This window comes from Alosa sapidissima, chromosome 3 (genome assembly GCF_018492685.1).
Source record: "Alosa sapidissima isolate fAloSap1 chromosome 3, fAloSap1.pri, whole genome shotgun sequence".
Lineage (NCBI taxonomy): Eukaryota > Metazoa > Chordata > Actinopteri > Clupeiformes > Clupeidae > Alosa > Alosa sapidissima.
This window is the reverse complement of record NC_055959.1, coordinates 20,740,018-20,764,988: the sequence shown is the minus strand read 5'-3', so window position 1 is coordinate 20,764,988 and position 24,971 is coordinate 20,740,018. Positions and strand designations below refer to the sequence as shown.

Here is a 24,971-nt window from a genome sequence, read left to right as displayed (position 1 = left end):
AACAACGTGCCCAGGCACACACAGGAATAACAGGAATTCATGCTGAAACAACAGTCAGATGGGTTTAGCAGCCTTATGCCTTACTGAATATGTAGACACATGCTAGCATTAAGTACACTGATCTTTCACACAGTGGAGATGAATTCAAGGCCATTCCGTTGGAGTTGTTTCAGCTAACATTGAAAGATGACATTGACCAGAAAGAGAGTTTTTGTTTAATATCATGTTATGACGGGCATGGTAACAGAAGCCAATCCTTTTTTGAGACCAATGGATGCCTCTGATGAGGCTGAAATGACAACTTCAGAACTATAACAAGCATAGTGCCATTACTCCTGAAAATGATAAGTAATAACAGACTTCAGTTTGCATTCAGTAGAAATGGGGAGAAAACAAATGAGTAGAAAGAAAAGAGAATAACTTTCTTTTTTGTAACTGTATTCATGATTCATATACATATTGACAGTTTGTTTTCTAGAACAACAGGTTTTCAATATGGTCATTCTTCGTGTTTGTGTTTTTTTACAAGAATAATAATAATAAAAAAAATGATAAAGATAATAATACCATGTGGGAATTTACTTTTAAGCTTATGGCAACACTGTTTTTTTTCCTCATGGATATATGTCTCTTTCTGTCCAACACTGGACAACTGTTACACCCACCCAAAAGCACTTTTGATTTTGTGACACTTCAGCTTTGAGCAAAGTCAGGGGAATCCGGCCCTGCTTCCAAAACAAAACAAACGCAAGAAAAAGCTTTTGTGAAACCAACTCCCCATCCCCTTCCTCTGCACAAAATCTCGCAATGATGGTTTAGCCTCACCAACTGTGGTCAATGATACTGGAAATGCCAGCATCACTGAAGACACCTGCTCACCCTTAGAATCTAGCATCCTTTTACACCAGAAGTGCCTTTTTTCTCCTCTTTCTGAAAAATAATGTCCATTTCATTTTCATGTACACTTTCTGTGCTGTAAAAATCGTAAGGATGAAAAATAAGAACACTTTGCAAAGGACCCCAAAAAATGGACAGACACAGACACAGACACGCATACCCACTCGTCACAACTCACAAAACTCGTACACACACAACAGACACACTTCCAAAAGGCAATAGATTTCCATTCTCCAAGGCAATAACGTCTCTGTGGCAACTCAACCCCGACATTCCAAATGATGTCGTTCAGTTTCCCCTGTCCTTCAGGAATGATGGGAGGTCCTGATGAGTGAACGGATTCCAATTCTGAATTCACCGTCAAGTCCCCTCATGGTCACGGTAAAGAATGATGCAGCTTAGTTTCATATTCTTCCATTAGGATTTAGGAGTAGAATACTGATAGCAAAATAATAAGGACGATTAAAAATAATTATACAGAGGTGGATTATGATAAGAAAATACAACATAACATACGTGTAAATACACTGCCTCCCTTTTTGATCTGTTGTCTGTTAAGTTCAGCCATCTTAGACTGGCCCTCAAAGGGCTTGTCACCCAAACCACCCACCCAAACCACCCACCCACACCCCCCCCACCCCCCCCCACACACACACACACTCAAAAGAATTGCTGGACAAGATAATGTGAACGTCAAATAACAACAGTGTTGATGAAATCACAACGGAAATAGTCCCAAACGTACACAAATCGAAAGCTTTAGAAGAGAGGCAGTTTGTCCATTTTTCTTCCTCAAAAGGCAAAGTTCCTCTTTGGAACCCTTCTTTTGACATTATGTTTCCTCCTCCATGATGCTCGTCTTTGTTTTTATTCCTTTGTCTGTATTGACAGGTGTAGTGAAAAAATGCTTATTTTCTTTTTTGTCACTTTGTAAGATCTTTTCAAGAGTCATTGGTACTCCATTTTAGTGTTGTTTTTACATTCTGCTCATCCATACACCATCCGCTCCAGTTACTCCAACAGACAGCAGAGTCCTTCACCATCATAGCTGACCTTGGAAACACAAACCAAGGCAATTAGCGGCATTCACTCAGCACACTCACCAAGTCTGACTGAAAGATGGAAAATGCACTCTGAGAGAATTAGAAGGTTTCTCCAGGTAAAATACACTACTACTAAACCGATTTAAATACTACAGGGATAAATGTGACTGTGTTCACAAAATGGAGATGTACAAACACTGAAATTGAAATACCTCAGTCAAGTCTCCAACTGACACTACTCAGATGTGTGAGACACCAAAGATTTCTAGAAAAAGGTTGATGAGCTAATGACATTGATACTCACATGTCCAAACCTTCTGTGTGAGTACATCCCCTCTATGAGTTCAGCCTCTCTCTGACTGCTCCAGGTAAATAACCTTAGCTGGTCTACTGCTCTGAGAGAACTATACATCACAAACCAAATCAAAAGAGGAAAATCATATTTGAATCCTCAAAACAAAAAACCTTCAATATAATACTACTCCACAGTCATAATATAACTGGACACTTTATTGGAGTAACTGGTCACTCACTTACCTTGTGCTTTGGACACCTCAGTGAAAAGTTTTCTTCATTCATAGAACAGTCTGGGTGTAGAAAACAGACTAAGCATCAAACCCTAAGCAGATATAACACAATTCCACAAATACAACAGAAAACACAATGTCTTGAAGACACTTTACAGAAGATGGTAAACACAATGTTTTGATACATTTGATGAGAAGGGACCCTTGCTTTGTCATCCTTGCTTTAGCAAATCATTTAGGCACAAATATATTAGTTGACTGCTTCACATAAATGTACAGTAAAACAGGAATATGTATTAAGATTAAAAAGGAATTTCATCAACTTCAATTTCAACACCTCTAATCCTCAATGCAATGATTGATATTCCCCTTTCATAAAGCGATGCCTTCTTATGATTCAAAACATTGTCATTGTTACTGGAAATATAACAGGTACTCCTTGTCAAGAGCATTAATTCCTTGTGGACTCACCTGCCTCTATACCACAAATGTAGTGGTATCTCAGCGTACAGCCTTTGCTAAGGCAACCAAGGGTTGCGCCAACCATTTCACAATGAGAACAATTCTAGAGGTAAAATGAGTAAAATTATAAAGAAGCACACACCAACCAGCACATATATACATAAATATTATTCATTCATCATTCTACATCTTAAGCCACAAATGTATACTCACTGTTTCTCTGGCACCGTCTAGCATCTCCTGTAACCCATATAGTTTTCCACTGACCAGAAACACCCCACTTGCCCAGGTTATGCATCCTTCATGCACCCACAACTCCTCTGGGTCAAGGGGCACTTGAGGGAGTTGGGCAAGCTGGGCAAGAGGACCAAGAGAGTCCAGGGAAGGGGGTGGAGGCTGGAATGGCAATGAGGCTTTGTTGTTGCTGGGGATGGTTCTGGGTAAATCTTCACCGGATTTGTGCCTGCGCTTGAATCGCGGATGCGAGGTGAGTTTCCTGTGTTGCGGCCACTGCTGGGCATCGTCCGGTTGCTGGTGTTGGCTTTGTGGCTTCGGCTCACCTGTGACCTCATTCTGCAACTCTGGTGGTTTCTGTGGTTCTCTTACAGTGGGTGTTTCATGGGTCAGTTCCCAATTGTGCACTTTCCTGTTGATGGTGGCACTGGCAGTTTTGTAGGAAAGGAAGGGCATCTCCTCACCTGCTGCTGGAGAAGCTGTGCCCACGGTGGTAGCAGGAGATGTTGGGTTGGTAGCATGACTAGCTGTACAATCACTATCTGTTGAGGATTTGACATTAGCAGAGTCCAGTAACTGTGTGTCGTTTGATGTTGATTCAGCTGAATTAGACATCACATTTGGTCCCGCTGTGCTGGCTCCAGGTTGAGAAAGTATCTGCTTAATCTGGGGTTGATTCTTGGGAAGTTTAGAAGCATACTCAGAGGGATAGTACGGGCCATACAGATCTCCAAGATGTTTATAATTGGCCCACTTTTGACAAAGGCAACAGAGCAGACGACCAGTGTGTGCTGTTTCAGAAATCACAGGCCCTGGGAGGACATATGAAGACGAGGGCAGAGCTTTTCCTGACTGAAGGGCTGAGTCGACCTGTTCACTGACCTTATTTTCTCTCATTTTTGCCATGTCTTTGTCTCGCTTGACCATTTGAGCGAGATTTGAGAGAGTGTCCGTGCCACTACCACCGCCTTTCCCAGACTTTAATTTCTCCTCCTCTGCATTAATGATAGTACACACAGCCCCAAGCTCAGCAATCTTCCTCTCCACATGTATATATGGAGAGAAGCCGTTGTTTTGTTTATCTAGGAAAATCCCTCCTGCATTTGCTCCTGTGTTTGTTGGGTCTGGCTCCTCTTTTGAAGTCACAGGCACAGCTCGCCGTCTCCTCCGTTGCCTGCTGCTTGGCACTCCATCTTCACTGTCTTCTTTTCCCTTTCTTTGTCTGTGTTTGCCAGATTTGCCAGTAACTTCAGTTTGTGTCTCCTCCCCCTCTATATCCACTTTCACTGCTGCCGGCTGAGCAGGTGGTGCTGATGCTTCTGAGGGTGCTGGGATTTCTGGTGATGCTGTGGAGATTGTAGGAATCTCTACCTTGGTGCTGGCAGAGGGAGCAACCTGGGGTACAGTAGAGGCTGCAGCAGGAGATGCAGCCTGAGCAGTTGTGGTAGAACTAGGGGTCATATTCTGCTGTTGGTTCTGCTGTTGCTGGGCACGTTTTTGCTTGTTCACACTTCCAACTGGCCTCCCCTTTTTCTTGCCAGAAGGAAAGTAGCCCTTGGGCACAGTACTCTCTTGCTTGGAATCAGACATTGACATGCCGCTTCTTGGAGAAATCTGATGCTGTGATCGGGATAACAAGTGATGTCCTTGACCATGGGCCGGGGAGGTGCCATAATAATCACTACTGGAATATTCATCAAATCCCATACCAGTTTCCTGTAGCTTTTGTCTCAAGAGGTTAGCAGCAGACTGTTCTCCCCTTCGAGTCTCCAGTTGCTGGTAAGTGTTTGTAAATTGTTGAATATCTGACAGGGCAGAAGAAGATGGAGGTGGAGAGCCCTGGACTGGACGAGGCAATGGTGGTGGAGGTGGTAAAGGCCCCAACAATGTGAAATCCGAGTGTATTCTGAGGTCATCCTTGTCACTTTCACCCACAAGAGATACTGGAGTCGCTGATGTACCCAAACCAAAGTCAAAATCCGACTGCAAGCCTCTTAGCGCACCACAAATTGAACTACCAGTGGAGCTTTCTTTTAGTGAATCATATGCAATTATTGATGAAGGCCCAGTGTCATCCATTCCTCTGTATGCTAAAACATCATCTAAAGACTGACCATCTCCAAGATAAGGAAGGCAACTGCTGTCCCCACTTGAAAAACGTGCACCAATATCTTGGTCATCAGAACAGTAAGATGGTGCTTCTGTATCTGGGTAATTTGAGTCAGAATCTCCATGGCTGTTGTAATCACCCCCTTTCTTCACACTTGGTGTAATTTTTTGCACTATGGCCTCAAGTTTCAGACCCCTTCCCTTTCTTGGAGGCAATACCTTTGTTTTTCCTTGTGAGGATGGTGACTGAGAATTGGGGGTAGGGCAAGAGTTTGGAGAAGGCAATCTGGGACGAGTTGTGTCTGAATCACTTTCATTTTGGTATCTGGGATCAGCATGGGAGAGTGGGGATTGATATGAACTTGGTCCTGTCTTTTGAGTTCCATCCTGGTGCAACCTTTTAGCAGGTATTGGGGAAATAAAAGAACGGACTCTCCTCCTCATCATCAACGGGTTTGGTTCCCCTGACCCGCCTGTTCTGAACTGACGGCCCTGGGGAGTACCTTGGTTTCCACCAGTGCTGGTTGTGTGACCAGTAGAATTAGTGACAGAATTAGAAGCTGGAATGGGAGGAAGGGGTTTCCCTGTGTCCGGCATGACTGCCCGAGGGCTCTTAGTCTCTGGGTGTATGGATCCTGCAGTGGGTTGGGCAGATATTGGCTCAGGAGGTGCTGCAGAAGCAGGCTGCTGGATCCTTTGGGAAGCGTCTCCCTCCAGTATTCCTCCTCCACTTTCTCTTGCTGCAAAGGCTTCCCACATCTTCATATCATAGAAGGCTCCGGGATATTGTGACTGTTGCCTAGGTAACTGAGATGAATTGGTCAGGCCATCTGTCGGAGACATCATTTTCCGCTCAGGTTGTTTTTGAGGTGCGTGAAGGTCAGAGTTGGGCAGCATTTCGCTAGGTCTGTTGGGATTTGCTGCCCAGTCATGTCTGCCATCACCATCGTGAGTGTGGTGGAGGGAGAGGGGATGGGGATATCCCTCTGATTTGTTACTGAGCTGGGATTGTGAAGACGTCACACCGTAACCATGGTAGGAGGGATTATGCCCTTTACTCAGCTCTGCATTTCCCTCTCTACTGTCACCATATGGATAGCTAGTGTATACAGATGCATGGCTCCCAGATACATCAAGTCCTTGAGGGCAGGGCTGTGGCCTTCGTGGAGACATCAAAGGGTTTTGGATGGAATGATGGGGAGCTGGGTGTGGATGGTGGCGAGTGGTGGTGGCAAGATCAATGCTGCCACCACAGGTCCTATGATGGTTGGAATGTATATCTGCAGATGGGACAGCACATTTGCTCTTCTTCTTGGTAGCATCAACAGACAGATCTTCTCCACTTTGATTTGTGGCCTCAATTGTGGTGACAGGCTCTTCAGTTTTTACTTCTGGCTTATCTCCTGATAGATCCTTTCTGTTGTCTTGCTCGTGTGTTATTGCAGAAAATGTCTGTTGTATAACTGAAGCTGCAGGTGTCCCAAACTGACTCATCTCTTGCTCAGGAGTTCTTCTAGATGGAGACACATCACATATAACTGAGCGTCGCTCTGAGGATGGTGACAAAATTGAAGCAGGTTGTGTCTGACTGGTGGGGGTCACACTGTCAGCCAGCCGATCAACTTCCTGTAAAAGCAGCTGTTGTACTGCTGAAGGAGGAGTGGTCAAACAGGACGATTTCCTCTGTGGCAAGGAGTAGTCAGCTAAATTGATGTGCTTTGGGGGAGGACCTGCAGTCAAATCTGTGGGCTGTTGCATGTGGGAAGACTGATTTGGTGATGCACCTATTCTGCTCTTCTGATCAGAGGAGCCACAGTGCATCCCCTTTAGTCTCTGCGTTTCTGGATCCCATGAAGAATGAGGCAGTCCTGGTCCTAGATCATTCCCAGAGCCCTGGACCTGATTCAGAGGATGAGGCTTCCCTGTGGTCATTTCTGCAAGTTGAACCCCACCCATGAGAGCTGGAGAACTTACTCCATGAGGTTTCATGCCTTCCATCATGCCATAGGGATGTCTAGGTTGGTAGTGGGGTTGAGCCATGTTTGGAGACTGCAAGTGAGCATTAACTTGTTCAGGACGTCCATACCTCCTGTCTATGTGATAGCCTTGAAGGACCTCTTGTAAAAGGCTAGGATACGGTTGTTGCATCTGAGAATTACTGTCTTCAGGTCTTGGTCCCATACCCATTGCTCTCCTCACTTGAGCATCAAGTGCCATGATCCCAGAATTCTTTCTAGGTACAGAGCCATATGTTGGCTGCAGTTGATTATATCCTTGATATCTTGCATTCGCTGCCATCCCTGCTCCTGGACCCATTCTACCTCTGTTCTTCATGCCCATGCAGGTATTATAGGACATATCATGGTTCCCATACTTATAAGGACCCATATGTGAAGACATTTGTCCAAAGTCAGGTTTAGAGGATGTGTCGTACTGTCCAGGGTATTGGTCAACGGGAGCATCACCATCACCGTTGTGGCTGCGTGAATCTCTAAGGAACTTCCTGTCTTCAGGAAAGTTCTGTTGACTAGAGTGCAGAGGGCCGCCATATTGTGGAGACAACGGTGTATTTTCAGGATGCTTTGACATTTCAGGTTGATTACAGTCAGGGCGAGTTGACACAATTACACCAACTCCTCCATGTTGTGGCTCAGCAGCATTCAAAGTCCTGTCAGATACAAAGTTTTGGCCCTTGTCTGGCCTCCCTTCCTTGTTTTCATTTTGTTTGGGGCTTAACATTTCCTCCTTACAATTGCCTACAGTCTGCATCTTCTTTGATTCATCTCCTTCAGGAAGGCCTCCATGGTCTCGTCTATGAACATTTTCCCATTTTTTGTTTGCCTCTTCAGTCTCAGTTTTAGTGTTCCTTTCCATTTTAATTTCACCCGGTTCCCTTTCTCTAACCCCATTTTTAGAGTCAGCATTTGTAGCGTCAGACTCCATATAGCAGTTAGATAGTGAGGAGTGGGATGGGGAGGGAGTCGATGATGACGTTATGGAAGAGGGAGGAAGGCAGTGGGGTAAATTTGGACTAGGCTGTGCAGAGGGCATAGAAGGCGATGAGGATGATGAGGGGGTCTGATTTTCAGGTGTTTTTGTTTGAGCTCCACCAGCACCTGAATACTGAGCTGATGACTGTTTTTTAGAGACTTCAGTGTCAACTCGAAGTGGCAATCTGCGGCAACTTTGCTCAGTTGGATGCTGGGGATGAGCGGTGGTCTGTTCTCTGTGGCTCTTGGGGGGAGGGTAATAGCTGTTCGGTTCAGACTCATTGCTCGTGCCCCTCATTTGCCTCAATCTCTTCGGTTCGCCATCCGAGAAAATCTCTGCCTGTTCCTCTTTGGCCTCTGCAGTTCTTTCTGGCCTGGAGGAGAGATCTTCAACCACTTCTCTGTCAGAGCTGCCACCATCACTAACTGCCACTCCACAATCTTCTTTCCCAGGGCCATGTCCCAGAGCACCCTGGGTCTTTGATTGAGAGGAGGGCACAACTTGTGACAAAGACTGGACATTGGGGTGTTGTCCCCCATCTTTGCCTCTCTTGTTGGAAAGCAGAGAGTCAGTCAGCAACATGTGTTGTACTGTATTGGGTAAGTTAGCCACTTGAGATGTAAGGGCATTTAAACTGTTAAGCCCAGGATCTTGCATGATTTTTTGGGGGCAAGAGGGGTATATAGAGGGTGGCCCTTCTTCCCTAGGTGCTGCTGCTACCTTACTACCAACTCCAGATCGGCCTGTGTTGACAGCAGGGTGACCGCCTTTACCACCAATGCTACTCCCACAACTACTTATGCTGCTGTTGGAGTGGGGAGTTGGACTTAGCTGAGGCACAGTCTGCAGTAACCTGCCATGACTGTGACTGTGGCTGCTGCTGCGAGGGTTTGAGAGGGAGCTCTGAGATGGTGGCTGTACCAGGGAAGCAGAGGCATTTCCAGAGCCTTCAGAGACGCCCATGAGGGGTGAAGAGGACGAGCTACAGCTGGGAGACTGCACGGCTGACGCAGCCGGCGACGGATTGGATATGGGGCTAAAGTTTTGCTGCATTTGGGCTGGTTGGGTTTGCGAGTTCATGGGAGATTTTGAGACCTCTTGAGGAGTTAGTTGTGGCATGGCAGGACTAGCCAACGGAACAGAGGACTGGGAATGCTTTGAATATGCATGACTTGCCTGAGCTGCGTGAGGCTGCATTTTTACAGAAGGGTCATAGCCCGTTGCCAAACTGTGCTGGATGTTGCGCTGGCCGTGGCCAGCATGTTTGTGAAGGGAATGGGACTGAGGGGAAAACTGTGGATGGCTGGCAGGGTAGGGCTGGCCCATGCTCTCAGATGGCCCTGTGCTGTTCGATGGGGCAGGATTGGAGTGGGTGGGTGAGCTGTTTACTTTAACATCGATGGCACCACTGCCGCTGCCATCATATCTGTGTGGTGGGGAGTTGTACATTCCAGCTGATCCTGATGGATAGTGTGAAAACTGAGGGGGTATTCTGTGACTGTGCAGAGGGTAAGACCTGTGAGGCTGCCCTTGGTGTAGTGCCTGGTGTGAGGGGTATTTCTGGCTGTGCTGGCGTTGGTGCATGGGGGATGCTGACACTGGCTGCATAGAGGGGGCCTGGCCCATGCTGTACTGCTGGGAGGGGGAAAATGACCCTGCACCACTGCTACTGCTGCCACTTCCCCCAGACACAGCAGAGGACCCATAGTCCAGGGGATATGGAGACATCATTCCTGAGGCCGAACCTGACCCCACGCCATGTCTGTACTGGTGGGGCATGTGCCCGTCCATATTTGAGTACCCAAAACCTGTGCCATACCCCATAGCCCCTCGTCTGGTTCTGTCTCTACCACTCACTGAGAAATAGTACTCCATGTCTTTTCTGTAGGGGTTGCTATTGCCTCCACTGTGGGGGCTGCTTTGTGCCACCACTTCCCCTGTTGCTCTGCTTCTTGACCCATATCCGTGCATGTGAGCAGCATGGCCAGGGTGCTGCTGCCCGCGATGAAGCAAGTGACCTTGACCATGACTTTGAGGGTTTGCTTGGGCTTGCTGTTGCATGACAGCATACTCCTCTATTGATCTTGGGGATATCTGAGGTTCCCCTGAGTGTGGTGGATATGGCGAGCCAACCATGCTCCCACTCCTGTTGGTAAAGCCAGGGTGAAGAGAAGCAGGACTGTTGGGAAAGTTTTGCATTTTTTAAACTTTGTTTGGGGCTTCTGAAACTTTTCAGACTTATTTATGAGATATCTGGAAGGGACACCTTGTGAAATGTTCCAGGACCAACAGCTTGTTCAGAGAGCTTTTCTATATGGGTTAAATATAGAAGATGTCACTGAAAATTAAGTGCGTAAGTGTATGAAGTTTCCAGCTGGTTTTCACAAAATAAGCACAAGTTCATCACAGCCAGGAGATACTGACGCAGCAATTCATGGGGCAGCCTGGTAGTAAATATATATCTAAAAAACAACTTTGAAGAGAGATTCTGAAGCTGGAAATGCAATGACAAAATGTGTTGTTTTTGTACGTTTGCAGGTAAATATGTTGAACCTTACGAGATGGCCTGAAAATAAATAATTGAGAAGTTGAAGCATTGAGTTCAAATTTCCACTGACAGCAACCGAGGGTGTGATGATGTGTAGTGTAGCAGCAGTTACATTCAGAAAAACGTTGCAGATGTTATTATCTCTATGCAGCTGTTGAAGTTTGGCACACACACACAAAAATAAAAGTTTTTTGGTGAATGGAGTTCAAAAGTACACCAGTTCTGTTAGATGACCTCAGAAAGTCAATTACATTGTCCCACCAGAAAAGGTGAAAAAAATTCAATGTGGTCACGCTGAAAATGCCCACAAGGGAGTCAACATAAGTGTGACTGCAGTCACTGCAAACTGTCAGTTCTGGCAAATTGCACACAAATGCTGTTTTCAGGTAGTTCTATACGCTTCTGTCTAGCAGCCCAGCTGTCAAATGCTAAAATGACCAGTCCTTACATATGTTCACTGATATTAATGGCAATATGATTAAATAGATTTCATGGATTTCATTTCTCTCCTTTAGAATACTGCGAGTGAACTGTATTTTTTGATGTTTAAAAAATTCTTTGGTCCCCAGAAATCCTTTTTTTCTTTTGCACTCCAATTTTGTTGTTCTTCCCTTTTTATTTGTTCCTTGCTTTATAGTGTGAACATCTGATTCTCTGATATATTCCACACTGCTTCGTTGTTTTCCTTCCATTCATTTAAAAGGTCATTTGGCCTAGTTCCTCTTCATGTGGTACCATCTGAAGGTAAGGCTTTTCATTGTGATCACAAGTCTGTTTTCTGTCTTCAACAGTTAGGCCTATGTCAATGTAGACCTTTCTTTTTGATGAGAAGGGAGGACACCATCTGTAAAAAACACAAGTAAGTATGAAAATATTTGTTCCTCCAACAACATAAAAATGACATACACTGCAAAGTCAACATTACTCTGGCTAGTACATGGGTGAAAACCAGCAGACAATGAAGGCTTGCAGTTATTCATCTAACACCTAAAAATGTGAACTTTCCTTGACCGGAATATTCTCATCACCCAGATCCATCTTCCTTGCTATGGTAAACTGCAGATGCCTTAATTTTTCATGTATGACTATCTAGTAGTACTGAACATTGTAGTCAGACATTTTCATTCAGGCATTCTATATCAGAGAGATTACCCTTTGCACCATATGGTATTAACATACAGTACTATATGATATGAAATATACTGTAAGTCTATGACATAAGATCCCTCTATAAGTTGGTAACAACATTCAGAAAGGAATTTCAGAAAGGACACTATTAGCAAAATTACACATGGTTATATTCTTCATATTGTGGCATATCATCAAGTGTCCTATGTCACCTCTCATAGAGTATCACTCGTTATAGTAATGTATGTGTTTTACTTTTTATATGTTTTGATCTCAAAATCTTCATATTGAAATTAAAGAATATGATTTATAGTTGTTTTCTTAGGTTTTCATGAAAGGTTTGCACAATCCTATTTCCATTCATGTATCCATACAATGCCGTGCCGTTTCAAGTGAAAGGACACAGACTAAACACATTTATGTAGGCAGAGCTGTCATACATCTCTGTACTGTAAATCCATACCGCAGTAGAGCTAAACCAACTAAATTAAGTGGACAATTTTTGGAGAATAATCATCCAAGATAACTAAAACTCTCTCTAAACTCACTGGTAATTTGTTTGTATGAAAAGAGGAGTATATACAAAATGAAAAACATCAACTAACTAGGGATCGGTAGAGGCCTGCAGTAGAGGACTTTTGTCTGCTCAAAACAACAATCCATTCCCACTGAAATTCAGCACTACCAGCTGCAACTCCACCCCTGTTACAGAATATATGCCACGACTGACTGTGGCGCCACTCTACACATGCCATTCTGTGCACTGTCGGTGTGGTCATTGGATATTCTGATGCCTTCAGCTAGATGACAGACAAATATACTGCTTCAGAGACTAATGACCACATAACAAGAGCCAAAACAACTTTGCCTGACTCGACTCATACCTGGTCATCAAGGTTTATCAGAGAAAGAAACAGTAATGTGTATCAGATAATGTTTTCATCTGCAGTGCATGGGGCACACAATCTGTTGTACATTTGTTGGCAATACTGCAGTCATGGTAAGAAGAGGACCCTAAATAAATGTCCTTATAATATGCAGTTCTCCAAGACCATGTCCTCCTTGCTGTTGATCATCACAACTTTGTAAAACTAAACATGGAACTAATCTTAATCTCAATTGAATTGTAATTATTTCAATGACATAAGACATGTTAAACAGCCTCTATAAAAGCTCTAATCTGCATGACAGTTTTTGTTCAAATTATTGTGGTCAATCAGCCTTCCATTTAGTTTTTGTCAATGTTTATTTATTGTCTACACCCTCTTAAATCCTAAATTGCTTCATTTACAGCTGAGAGCTTTCAGTTGCTTTTTCAGTCAGGCAATTCAGCTTTAATTCAATCACTCAATGTTGTGCAATTTCAGTCAGTAGAATGGTGCATGTTATTTAAATCAACGAAACTGACTTTTTGTCCCTCTTCTGCATTATTGAGACACATGTAACCTCAGTCTTGCTACAAGTTCATGACACCTTTCCTTTTAACATACTAGGGCTAAACAGATTCACAAACACTACAGATACACATCTAGGGGTCAACCACACAACTGATTATGTGCCAGCTGAGTATTCTAACATGTAAAACAGATATAAACACTATATGGGTGGACCTGTGAAAAGTATGATCTTGGTGATGTTAATTAATAATCTTGACATGAACTTGAATTCCATCCTGTGCTGAGGACTTCTTATTTACTGAGGCAACACACTGCATATGTATATTTATTGTAATCATGCTTTCAGATAAATACTGGGATCTTGATAAAGTCCAAAATGAAGTTAAATTGGCATATTACCCCCATACGCATATTATATATTTAAAATCCCCGTATTTCACAAAAGAATTTAATCGAATTCAACATTATTTTTCCTTCACAAACACCAAACACAGGTGTTGTACATCTGATTTGAGATTTGAGTTTGCAAAGCCTTGTGCTTAACTGCCTGAATGGATATTTCATTAGAGCCAAGTCTAATTAGGGGGTGAGGCAACCTTAATGGGGTCATTTGTCATGAATGAGTTTTCTGACACATGTCCACGATGTAACATACACTAGGAATTACTTTATGGCCAATGCCTTGTAGGAGTAAAATGGGGAAAACAAAAATAGGTTGGAATGCTCAGTAATATTGACTAACTTCTTCCATTTCTTTCCAACCAGCATAAGCCAATAGGCCTACTGAGAGAAAGGCCAATCCTAGGAATTTGCTAGGAATTTCCTAGGAAATTCGTTGCCCCTGCCTGTCAGATTTTACGGCATGTAGATCTTAAAGGAATAGAAAGGTAAACAGCTACGAATTACAGGCAAAACGCAGACACTTACAAAATAAATATCCTATTAATAAATGAGATTATGTTGGGCGCCCCAACATGATTTGCATAGGAGGATGATATGGCTCTGTCACACGAGCATAGTCTGGGGTCATGCAGCGTAGGTCAGAGGATTGTGAAGTCGGGGTGAAGACGGACATCAAGCGTGAAAGGTTCTGTCTGACGTCTCAAATCACGTTTAAATTATATTGCACAACAACAAACGTGGTCAACAATTGACATTACGCATTTATGTAACTGCCTATCGGTACTGGGCTATGACCTGACAAGCCAGATTGAAATGACTAGCCTAATTTGAACTTGGACAACGTTGTAGAATATTATACTGAATGGATGCCAAATGTATGTGCAATTGATGATTTAGCAGTCTGCTAACTGGCTACATTAAACACGTAGCCAACCCAAGATGCCGTTATTTCTGCTGCAAAGGATACATCGTAAAATGTTCCCGTTTACTAATAAATGTGGTCTAGCTTTGTTTGTAACAAATGGTTACACTGCACCTTTTGCGTATCATTGCCTAATGGCATGCAGATTTCGAGGAAGCTATGGCAAGCTGGCTAATTATCTAGATAGCAACCGCTATTGCGTATTGTGCAAAGGCTGTGGCTACAATGTAGCCAGCTTGTAACCCATCATACCAATTCGCCTTTGATTGTGAGGTAACATTACATCCAGTTCAATGATTACAGTTGCCTGTCCATTCTTATACGAAAACGCACTGCATAGGGCCTGCCATTGTTTACGTTGCCAAAAGAGAAAACTATCAAGCCACACTGTGCCAGAATTAGATTAATAAAAATAAGGTGAGCAATGGGCTAACACAAATAACGTTATTTAGCCGTGGAAGATGATGTTGAGCTGAGGGACAATCACCACTGTTAACCCAGAATTTAGGCTACAAAATAGCTTTGCAATACAAACATGATGGAGAAGAGAAGGACTTGGACTCTTATTATCTGAATGCATACCTGAGAACGCTGAAGGCCCCACGAGAAGTGAAAGGGTGTTTTGTGTGATTCCCGCTGCTGTAGCAGGAAACCCCGGACTTGAGTCGGCTGCTCCGCCGCTTTTCGCTCTCCGTCGGTCGTCTTGACAGCCCCGACCAGCGGCGGCGAAGTCGGGGGCCCCGTCACACTCTCTGAAATAAGGGGCCGTTCCTCTAAAAAAATCTTTCTTTTGTCCTTACCTCTAAAAATAACAACAGCACAATCGGGGTGCCTATAGGTCCCGCAACCAGTGAGGTCCATACACCCCCGCCCCCTTCCCACTGGTTCCCTCTTCTTCTTTCCTTCCCTCACACACCGTTTAGGTGAATCCACCTAGCTCGAGTTAAAATTACACGCATTGCTGCCGTGTAAACTGTACAGCTAATGAATTCCAACATCTGCATGGGCAAATAAGTTGTATGTCCTTCTACAATGTTGCAGCCCTATGTACATTGGTTAATCGTTTTCGTTCTCTGAAAACTGATTTTCCCTTTTTTGCAATTGAAAGACCGCCTTGAAATTGCACACACACTCATATTCTTTCACCCCCTCCCACATCTCTCCCTATTACATCCTTCCATCTCCCCTCCCATTCCCCATCACTCCTGTTTCAAACATTTTCCTGCCTTTAACCTTAACCAAACTGACCAAAGCTCCTAAATAGCTTTAGTAACTTCATTGTTCCACAGATGTCCTGAAATTGCGCACTGCCTAACTATGCCCATGAACACAGGGTAGCCAACAACGGATGTTTATAACGGTATACTAAGAAAAAGAAATGCACCACTTGTTGAAAAAAAAACAACAACAAAGAGAACTTGAAAATATGTCCTTAGCTTGCATATTTTCATGTTTGATCCGCAGTTTAGACTATTTGTTCTGTGTCTTCAAAGATTATTTAACCTGTTCTGGTTAAATTAAACATTATGGCTCAGCTCCTACATGTACTTCCAGCACTGAAGCCAGATTTGTGAAACTTACTGGAGCTAACTTTTTAATGTTTTGTCAGTTTAACCAAAACAATCATGCAGTCCTCATGCCAAGATATCCACCCTGTGTACCACTTTGTTGAATAATAATATACAAAAACACTTGTCCTAATACAACAAACACACCGATACCTTTTGAAAGAAGACTTTCAAATGAAAAGCATTAACCAATATGCCGAAACAGAGCCTGACATTTTCAGTACTGTCATTGCAGTTCAACTCTGCATGCAAACAGTCTTCAGTGTGGAGTGTGTTGCAGTACTGGTAAACCCCCACCCCCCTCCTCCTCCTCCTCCTCTGTCCAATTCAGTGCAGTCCTGAGCATCTCTCTCGCTCTGCACTGATCTTCAGGATCCGCCATAGTAAGGAACCGCTCTTACTGTCTCAACACATACAAACATACATAAAAAAAATTCTGCATCTTTCTCTCCCTCTTTAAACCTCTGTGCAGTTTTTTCAATCCCTATGCAGATACACGTCCATTTCCAACAAGGTTGCCATAGCAACTGCATCACAGAACTCTAACTGTGGATAATTTATAGGCTACGTACTTATGACACTCACACACATGCGTATATGTACTAACTTGCATGCTTCTTGTCTTTCCTATATCACACACACCACCATACATTAACCAGTCAGACTTCAGACTTACAGGAAGGAAGTGCCAAATATGGCAAAATATATGTAATAACTCTTAAGTGACCACACATTAATTATCTGCTTCTACTCTAGGATTGCTGTCATCGTAGTATTTTGCAACAACAAGCAATATAGTCACTATTCTATGGTAAGGATGAAGAAGTATAGGGTAAGGTAATGGATAATGAGAGAATGAGAGAGAGAAAGAGAGAGAGAGATGATTCTGGTTGTCTACCTTAATTGGATCTCCTCTGTAAATTAGCAGCAAAATCTTATACTGCTTTTTGTACATTCAAATATTTAAAATACAAATACAAATATAAACGCATCAAGATTAGTACTTTAGCACACAATTTTACACAAAATGGCCAAGTTGAAAACACTATGATATACTGTAAATGCATGATATAAATATGAGTGATATACTACACAACATTATGCAGCAAAATATTTTAGCTGGTATAGGGGAGCATGGTCTTCAAATATGTTATTATGCGAGATTTGGACAAGCAGACATTTGTTACAAATGCATACATTCTTCCATTTAGATTGGAATGTTTCCATATTGCTCATGATGTACTTGAACATGTACTTCTGATGTGATCATATATCTCATATATGTCCTGCAGATGGTATTGTTTCCCCTACTTGCCTTTGTGTATTCTCTCTCTCTCTCTCTCTCTCTCTCTCTCTCTCTCTCTCTCTCTCTCTCTCTCTCTGTGTGTGTATTTTATTTCTAACCTTAACTCCATACATCTGCTCAGGGTCTGTTTTCTCCCTTAAAGTGCTAATCCTAACAATAGAGTGGCAAAGAAGCAGATTGCAGCTGCAGTATACTGATGAGATGGTCTAGTGGTACAGCATGTAATACTCTAGATGGCCACACGAGGTCAGGGTAAGAGAGATAATGTCTTATCACAAAACCTCAGACAATGTTTAAGTTGTACAGATGGACACATTCAAGGCAGCTAGTTATTTTGTGGGTGTATATTGACAGTAACCTGTGTTTCAAAATATGATGATACTTGATTTTTGGAAAAAGTAATCTTCAATCTAGGAAAAACATTGAGCTTGAGTCTCTGACACCAAAGGCTAAAACATAAAATTGGTGAATAAACCTATAGTACTGGGAATGTGAAATATCCCTTTAATTTTACCCAGTGCAAATGAGCCTCATTAGAATAACAGAACTTGGAGGGCAGGAACTCATCAGTGTTATTACTGCTGTGCTACAAAGTAATAAAAACATGAATACATTAAATGAAATTGATTCTGTAATGTCGCCCCTGACTGTTTCATCTTTCTCTCTGTCTCTCTCTCACAAATACACACACACACACACACACACACACACACACACACACACAGAGAGACTTTCTGTCTGTCTCTCTCCTACAGGGGGCGGCATCCCTCCACATTCCTGCATCTCCCTCACAGACATCTCCCTCTCACTGGGCCAAAATGCCACACTCACTATGTCGCCTAGCAACCACGCAACCCTGCCTCACTGCCTCGGTCGCTACGGATACCGGGTGGAGAGAAAGAGGAGGAGGAGGAGAGAGAGTGATTGAGAGAGAGAGAGAGAGAGAGAGAGTGTGTGTGTGTGTGTGTGTGTGTGTGTGTGTGTGTGTGTGTGTGTGTGTGTGTGTGTGTGTGTGTTGAGGGGCGTCACAATGCTTTGGCATCCCAGTAAGTCCTTACCCAGTGGAGAGCATGGCATTCCCCTGTCACAGAGGAGACACTATCAGCAGGTGTGTGAGCATGCGAGAGGGTGTGTGTGTGTGTGTGTGTGTGTGAGAGAAAGAAGAGAGAGAGAGAGAGAGAGAGAGAGAGAGAGAGAGAGAATAGGCAGGCAGGGAGGGCTTAATATCAGCATTGAAGGAAAACCAGGAAACACAAACAACAGGGACAGATCTGGTCACACATCCATGAACCTAATGACAATAATAATGTCTCACAGATGGACAACAGACTCCCATTAGATTACGGATGCTTAGCCTTGCAGGTAGCGACGGCGCGGCGTGGATGTCCGCCTGCCTTCTGCCTGTGGTGGCCACTCTGCGCCCACTATGACTCACTCTGAACACCTTCTTACTGCTGACTTGCCCCCCTCTTTCTGCAGGTCTGGAGTGCCCTTTTAGTTTGATGGACACTGAGTGTTGCCTGTCCATCGGGATCTCAGGACCGCCCGCCTGACAAGCTATGGCTGTGCATCTGACTGTGTATGAATTGCAAAATCTGTCCAGGAAGCCATTACTGTACCCCTACATTCATTCTGCACAGTTCTGTGTGTGCGTCGTGTTGAGAGAGACATACTTCAGACTTTTTTTTTTTTTTTACATATCAGTTGTGATTAAATTCTTCTGACAGGCGTCACCCTACAGAAATGACACGAGGTTCATTGTTAATGATGTTCTATAAAGGAATTCTAACAGGACAACATGGCCAACGTGACTCAAGCTTGACTTTGATTGGCATCAAATAACAGCAAGACTTATTGATGCCTTGCTCTAAGGATCACAGTCTTTTGTATCACTCATCCAAATAGTGCCTCTCTATATTAGGCAGGTGCCAGCACAACACATCCCTTGGACACGAGGTCCGTGAAGTCCTCACGTGAAAAAATGACCCTTCCATTCTTGCATGAGGTAGTTACCCTGTTTAACCCCCTGCCTGATGACAAAAAAAACTCTGCTCAATAGCTTTTCCTTCTATCAGAAATGCAGAGGGGAATATGTTAGGCTGGGTTGCCGCAGTAACCATCTCGCCAGTTCCTCTTTAACCCTTTCCTCGCCGATCTTTTCGTCACCTTCTGTCTTTCACTCTCCCAGTGTTCTCTCGCTTATTCATGTCCTTACACTCCATCTGTCTCCTCTTTCTCTCTCTCTTTCACTCCCTCCATCTTTCTCTGTCCCACACATGCAAAAACACGTAAACTCTCACATACACACACACACACACACACACACACACACACACGCGCTCTCTTTCTCTGAGACAGGGAATGATTAACCCTGTGGATCTATGGTTCAGCCTTGTATAAATCTTCAGACTACATTCTCCATCTTCAACTCTCTTGCACTCAGAATGGGTATTTGACTAAGCCCACCAACATCCACCAGCGAGACACGCAGTGGGCTCCCAAACTACTCCTTCATCTTACTTTAAATTACCCTCAAACAAAAGCGACACAAAGCATTTTTGAACGAAAAAAACAAAAAAGCTGCTATCAGAGCTGCCTCTGCTCAAAATTCTTTCCAATGATTACACGGGCTATTTGCGCCAGAAAGTCCAGGAAACAAAGCCAGACAAAAGCCCTTTGTATGTCTCTGATAGCACTTCATCCTCTGAGCTGAGGGCTGGATTGATCTGCTCTGAGCACGCTGCACCTTACTGTATTAAGCTCTCTCTCTCTCTCTCTCTCTCTCTCTCTCATTGTGTGCATTGTATTGATTTTCAACCATTCTATTGCTCAGGGTTGTCTCACCATTTTTAACTCTGGTCTTCTCCTTACTCTCTTGCTCATACCAGTGTCTCTCTGTATCTCTCTGTAGGTCGCTCAGTGTCTGCGTGTCTATCTATCTAGCTGGTGCTTAATGTGTCTGAATAATGTGATGTTAGGAGTTAATAGTTTACATACTACACATTTACCCATCCATCCAACCCTTCCAACGCTCATCCTGATGCAGTGGAATTAACTGACTCTTCCCGACATACAAACATGCATTATATGTTCATAATGTAATTGCTTTTTAGAATGTTGTAAGAATAGCCGAAGCCTGCTGGTCATAACGTTTATGGTAAGTCATTCTGGTAGGAAATTTCCCTTTCAGTGTTAGCAAGGGAAAGGTATGGAAGGTACGGAGCACCTAAGTATGCATATTCTGCAACATTTACCAGTTCTAACCCAATTTAGAGTCAGTGGAGTTAAATTGTCACAGCTCATTTAGTGCTGGAATCAATGTGGCAATTAACAAATGCGGCACAGCTGCCTGACACAGGTCCTCATAATCTGTATTTGTGTCAGAAGAACAACAGATGTTAATGGAGTGGGCTGTGTCAGTCACATCCATTTTTTGTGTCACATGATCACATCAGGTACAGAGATACACTAAAACAGTGCACGTCACAAGATTTCGAATGATTTACAAACAGACGTCTTCTTTGTTTGTGCTTCACTGACAAAATTCCTAACGTTGGCCGTGTGGTAGCGTTAGGAACAATATATCTAGAATGTTGGAGGATGAGGAGGATGGAAAAGCTCAGCACTGAAACAACCATTAGCATCTCAGTAGTAATTGATTCATGATTCCATGAGATGACATTACATGTAATCATGTTCCTAAGTAAAATGGTAGAAATGGCTGCCTATTAGGCTTTCAGTACTACAGAAATACGTATGTGACAAACCTGGGATGGCCTCACACAGAGCGGACTGTTGCTGGTTTACTGCTCTTGCTGCAGGATTCTTGTGAACATGAAGCTCTTGATTAAAAATAGTCTAGTGTCCAAAATGTCCTGTCTGATCACTAAGTAGTTTTAAGGAGGTTAGTTTGGGTGATACTATAACAAGGTATGAAGATAATTGTGCCATACCCACTAATATACAACTTAATGTGAAGGTGACCCTTCAGGAGGTTAGTTTGGGTGATACTATAACAAGGTATGAAGATAATTGTGCCATACCCACTAATATACAACTTAATGTGAAGGTGAGTCCTCCAATGCACACGTCCACAACCTACACAATCTGGCAGGAATTATATAGCCATCCTCAAAGATCACATAGATAACATTGTTGCTGATCAGATGTGTGCCTCTGTCTCTACGGTGACATTAGGCTGCTTAGTTTGCCTAATTGCACCGTCAGCTGGAGCCACTAGTCAATGCCAACAAATGTCCTTCTCTGCATTTTTACGTAAGTTTGTGACTTTACCCACTGGACTATGAGCAGCACTTCTAATGGCAATGGATCTCTTTTACACACTGACTCTGTGTCTGTGTGTGTGTGTGTGTGTGTGTGTGTGTGTGTGTCTAAATAAGAGAATAAGGAAGCCCAAAGGCATAATTAGCACCTTCATGCAGCAGACTACACTCGCTCCACTGTCTCCTAGAGACACTGACCTCGTAGTCTGTTGGGGAATCTTGCTGTAGCACCAGATTTATGAATTGTTTATTAGTCATAATATATTGAAAACACAGTTCTTTGCATTCAACTCTTTGCATGTGAAAAATCAGATGATGACAAATCCCTGATATCTCCACCCCCACACCCCACCTCCTGAACAGTCTGGTTTCTAGGCAACAGTTAATTGTTTAAAACATATGAAAATGTGTCACAGAGGACTATAGGACTGTGTAGGACTAGGATGGGGAATGAGAGGGGGTGGATCGATGGAGACAAGGGAGAGGAACTGGTGAATGTGCGTAAACCTTCTCCACAGTAGATGCCTCTGTACATCAGGAGCGACAGAAAGAAAGGATCAGTGTGCATCAGTAAAGAACGACGAGCCACCCATCCCCAACCCACAATATGAATGGCTGCAGCAGACTGGCTAAAGGACTGGATCCACGGTCTATAAAAAAAGCAGTGTCACAGTGCAGATTCACTTCACTAGAACTTGAGAGTGAAAGCAGCACCTCCACTGTCACCTGTTCCTCTTCTTCTTTTAATGTCCTGGCCCATCCCTCTCTCTCCCTCTCTCCCTCGCTTTCTGTTCTCATCTTCCATAATCCAGTGACCTCGCGTCCATAACTCACCAGTCTCTCTCTCCTTTTTATTACACACAGCTCTCTCCCCCCACCCCACCACCACCATTCCCAATAAGTCATGCTGACACACAATATAAGGGGCCTTGGAGAGACAGAGGGGGTGGGAGAAGGGAAGAGAGGGGAAGAAAGGGAAGAAAAACAGAGATGGAGGGAGAGAGAAGAAGAAGAGAGAGACAGCGAGCAGAACAGAACAGAACTGGGTATTAGGTGGGAGTTAAATTAGAGCACTTGTCAGCCTGGCCTTCATGGTGGCCTGGGTCTCTGGCTTCTGTTTCCTCTGTTCTCTCCATCTCTCACCTCTCATATCCATACATCTGTGTTTCCCCTCTTTCATGATAACCACTCTCTCTCCTCCTCCTCCCCTCTTCCATGATAACCACTCTCTCCTCCTCCTCCTCATATCCATACATCTGTGTTTCCCTTCTGCCATAATAACCTCTCTCTCCACCCTCATGTCCATATATCTGAGTTTATTCCACTGCATTAACTTACATAGATAGATACAACTCCACATCTTGAATTTCCCCTGGGGATCAATAAAGTATCTATCTATCTATCTATCTATCTATCTATCTATCTATCTATCTATCTATATCGCTATCCTTCTCTCCCCCCTTTTTTCACTCTTGTCCTCTCCCTCTTCTCCCCCTTCTCTCTGTTTATCTATCACTCTCTTCTGCGGGTCCTCTTGTCTTGGCTCTGAATCACCTCTTGCCTCCTGGAGGTCTCTGTGTCCTGCCACCCCCCACCCCCCACCCCCACCCACCCTGTGTATGGCACAGGTTTCCCACACCTCACCCCCCACCACCACCACCACCTCCATCAATATTTGATAAGCCTTGCTTTCCAACGTGACTGAAAAATTAATAAGAGTGAAAAGAGGAGAGGTGCGAGTGAGTGAGCGAGGGAGGGAGTACTGAGGCAGCAGAGGGATGAGGGCGAGGAGGGGATGATGAATGACCAGGGGATGGATGGATAGAAGGATGGATGTCATGGGTGGATGGAGAGAAGGGCAGAGACCCCGGGACAGATAGAGGCACATGATAGACAGCCCCGGAGGGGGAGATGGTGCAGGATTACAGAAGCCTCCCACTGAGTTAAATATCTGATGATCTACGACTCAAACACACATGGGTGTGTATAATGAGTTTTCTCCGAGTACCAGGCTCAATGTGCTGTGTCGACCTCAGAGTCCATAGGTGTCAGCTTAGCTGATCTTTTTTTTTTTTTATCAGTATTTCACTTTCATACAGAGTTGATTTAGAGAGTTTGTACACAAACCCAATATAAAAAAGCAACCTTAGGGGTAAACAGAGGGAACTTCCTTCAAACAATAACATTGTTTTGCACATTAATATTTGACTGTGTTCTTTCAGTTCAACTGATTATAAGTAGCTTTCTATGTTTTGACATACATGTACTGTATGTTTACACCTTTAAACCTTGCATAGTTACAAAAACAGATTAAACAATCCTTGGACATTGAAGCAAAACATGTCAAAATAAAAATGCATATATACCCACACATGGTACAATTAATAACTATATTCCCTCATTTGCAAACTACAGTGAATGACAGATGATTCCTCTGTCATCCTCATAAACACAGGAGAGAGGACAAGAGAAGACCAAACACACAGATGGGCAGACAGGAAGAGGCAGCAAGGCTCAGTCTAGTCATCTGTTCTGTTTGCTGCTTGTGTGCTCAACACTTTTGCCTTCAGGAATAATTTCTCCGACAAGGTCTTCATCATAAAGTAGTTTACAATATGCAGATTAGGTGGACAGCCCTAGGGCAGAGCAGCAGAGAGACCTCTTCTTCGTCTCAGAACTAGATTCAGTGTGTGCATTGGTAGTGCATATATCAGCGCACAGATCAAATTAATGTTGTGTTTTTAGTGCTATAGAGGGAGAGCAACAACAAATTTTAGAATACGATAAATACTAAATGCACACACTAAAGACAACAAATTCTAAAAGCAAAGCACACTAAAAAGCAACAAATACTGACAGCAATACATACTGAATATGGATTAATTGAGGAAAATCTCAAGTATATACTTCCATCTGTTAGTCGCTTTGGTTAAAAATGCATCAGCCAAATGTAATGTAATGTTTGTTAAAGACATGTGACTGAGCTACAACTGTAGGCTAGTGACAGAGAGTTGGATATGCCCACAGACTTACACCCACACTGGCACACCTATGCCCACATCCATATGGTACTGCAAACCCAGAAACAGTACAAACAGCATAACAATGAGCTCCCTTTCTTTAAAAAACATGCACCCAGAGTGGAACACAGAGC

The 24,971-nt window shown here is 43.5% G+C and overlaps 1 protein-coding gene across 3 annotated transcripts; it reads right to left on the bottom strand.

The window, feature by feature from the left end:
• Positions 1 to 1,541: 1,541 nt before the first annotated feature.
• On the bottom strand, positions 1,542 to 15,743 carry tcf20 (transcription factor 20). 3 transcript variants are annotated; one of them, XM_042086283.1, is made up of 6 exons: positions 15,243 to 15,743; positions 3,143 to 11,655; positions 2,939 to 3,032; positions 2,478 to 2,527; positions 2,245 to 2,344; positions 1,542 to 1,950 (listed from the first exon to the last, which is right to left on the bottom strand). In XM_042086283.1, the coding sequence occupies exons 2-5, from the start codon at positions 10,460 to 10,462 to the stop codon at positions 2,285 to 2,287; spliced, it is 7,524 nt and encodes a 2,507-aa protein (XP_041942217.1). In that variant the 5' UTR covers positions 10,463 to 11,655; positions 15,243 to 15,743; the 3' UTR covers positions 1,542 to 1,950; positions 2,245 to 2,284. The 3 variants fall into 3 exon arrangements, with proteins under 3 accessions (XP_041942217.1, XP_041942218.1, XP_041942219.1); XM_042086284.1 differs by having other exon boundaries at positions 1,542 to 1,945; XM_042086285.1 differs by lacking the exon at positions 2,245 to 2,344.
• Positions 15,744 to 24,971: the final 9,228 nt, after the last annotated feature.

Bases quoted from the DNA above. Each gene is read 5' to 3' on its own strand.
- tcf20 (XM_042086283.1), bottom strand. From the start codon at position 10,462: ATGCAAAACTTTCCCAACAGTCCTGCTTCTCTTCACCCTGGCTTTACC. The intron at 2,528-2,938 runs GTGAGTCCACAA...TTCTACACCCAG, and splicing joins CATTTGTGGTATAGAGGCAG to ACTGTTCTATGAATGAAGAA. The intron at 2,345-2,477 runs GTAAGTGAGTGA...TGTGATGTATAG, and splicing joins TGAGGTGTCCAAAGCACAAG to TTCTCTCAGAGCAGTAGACC.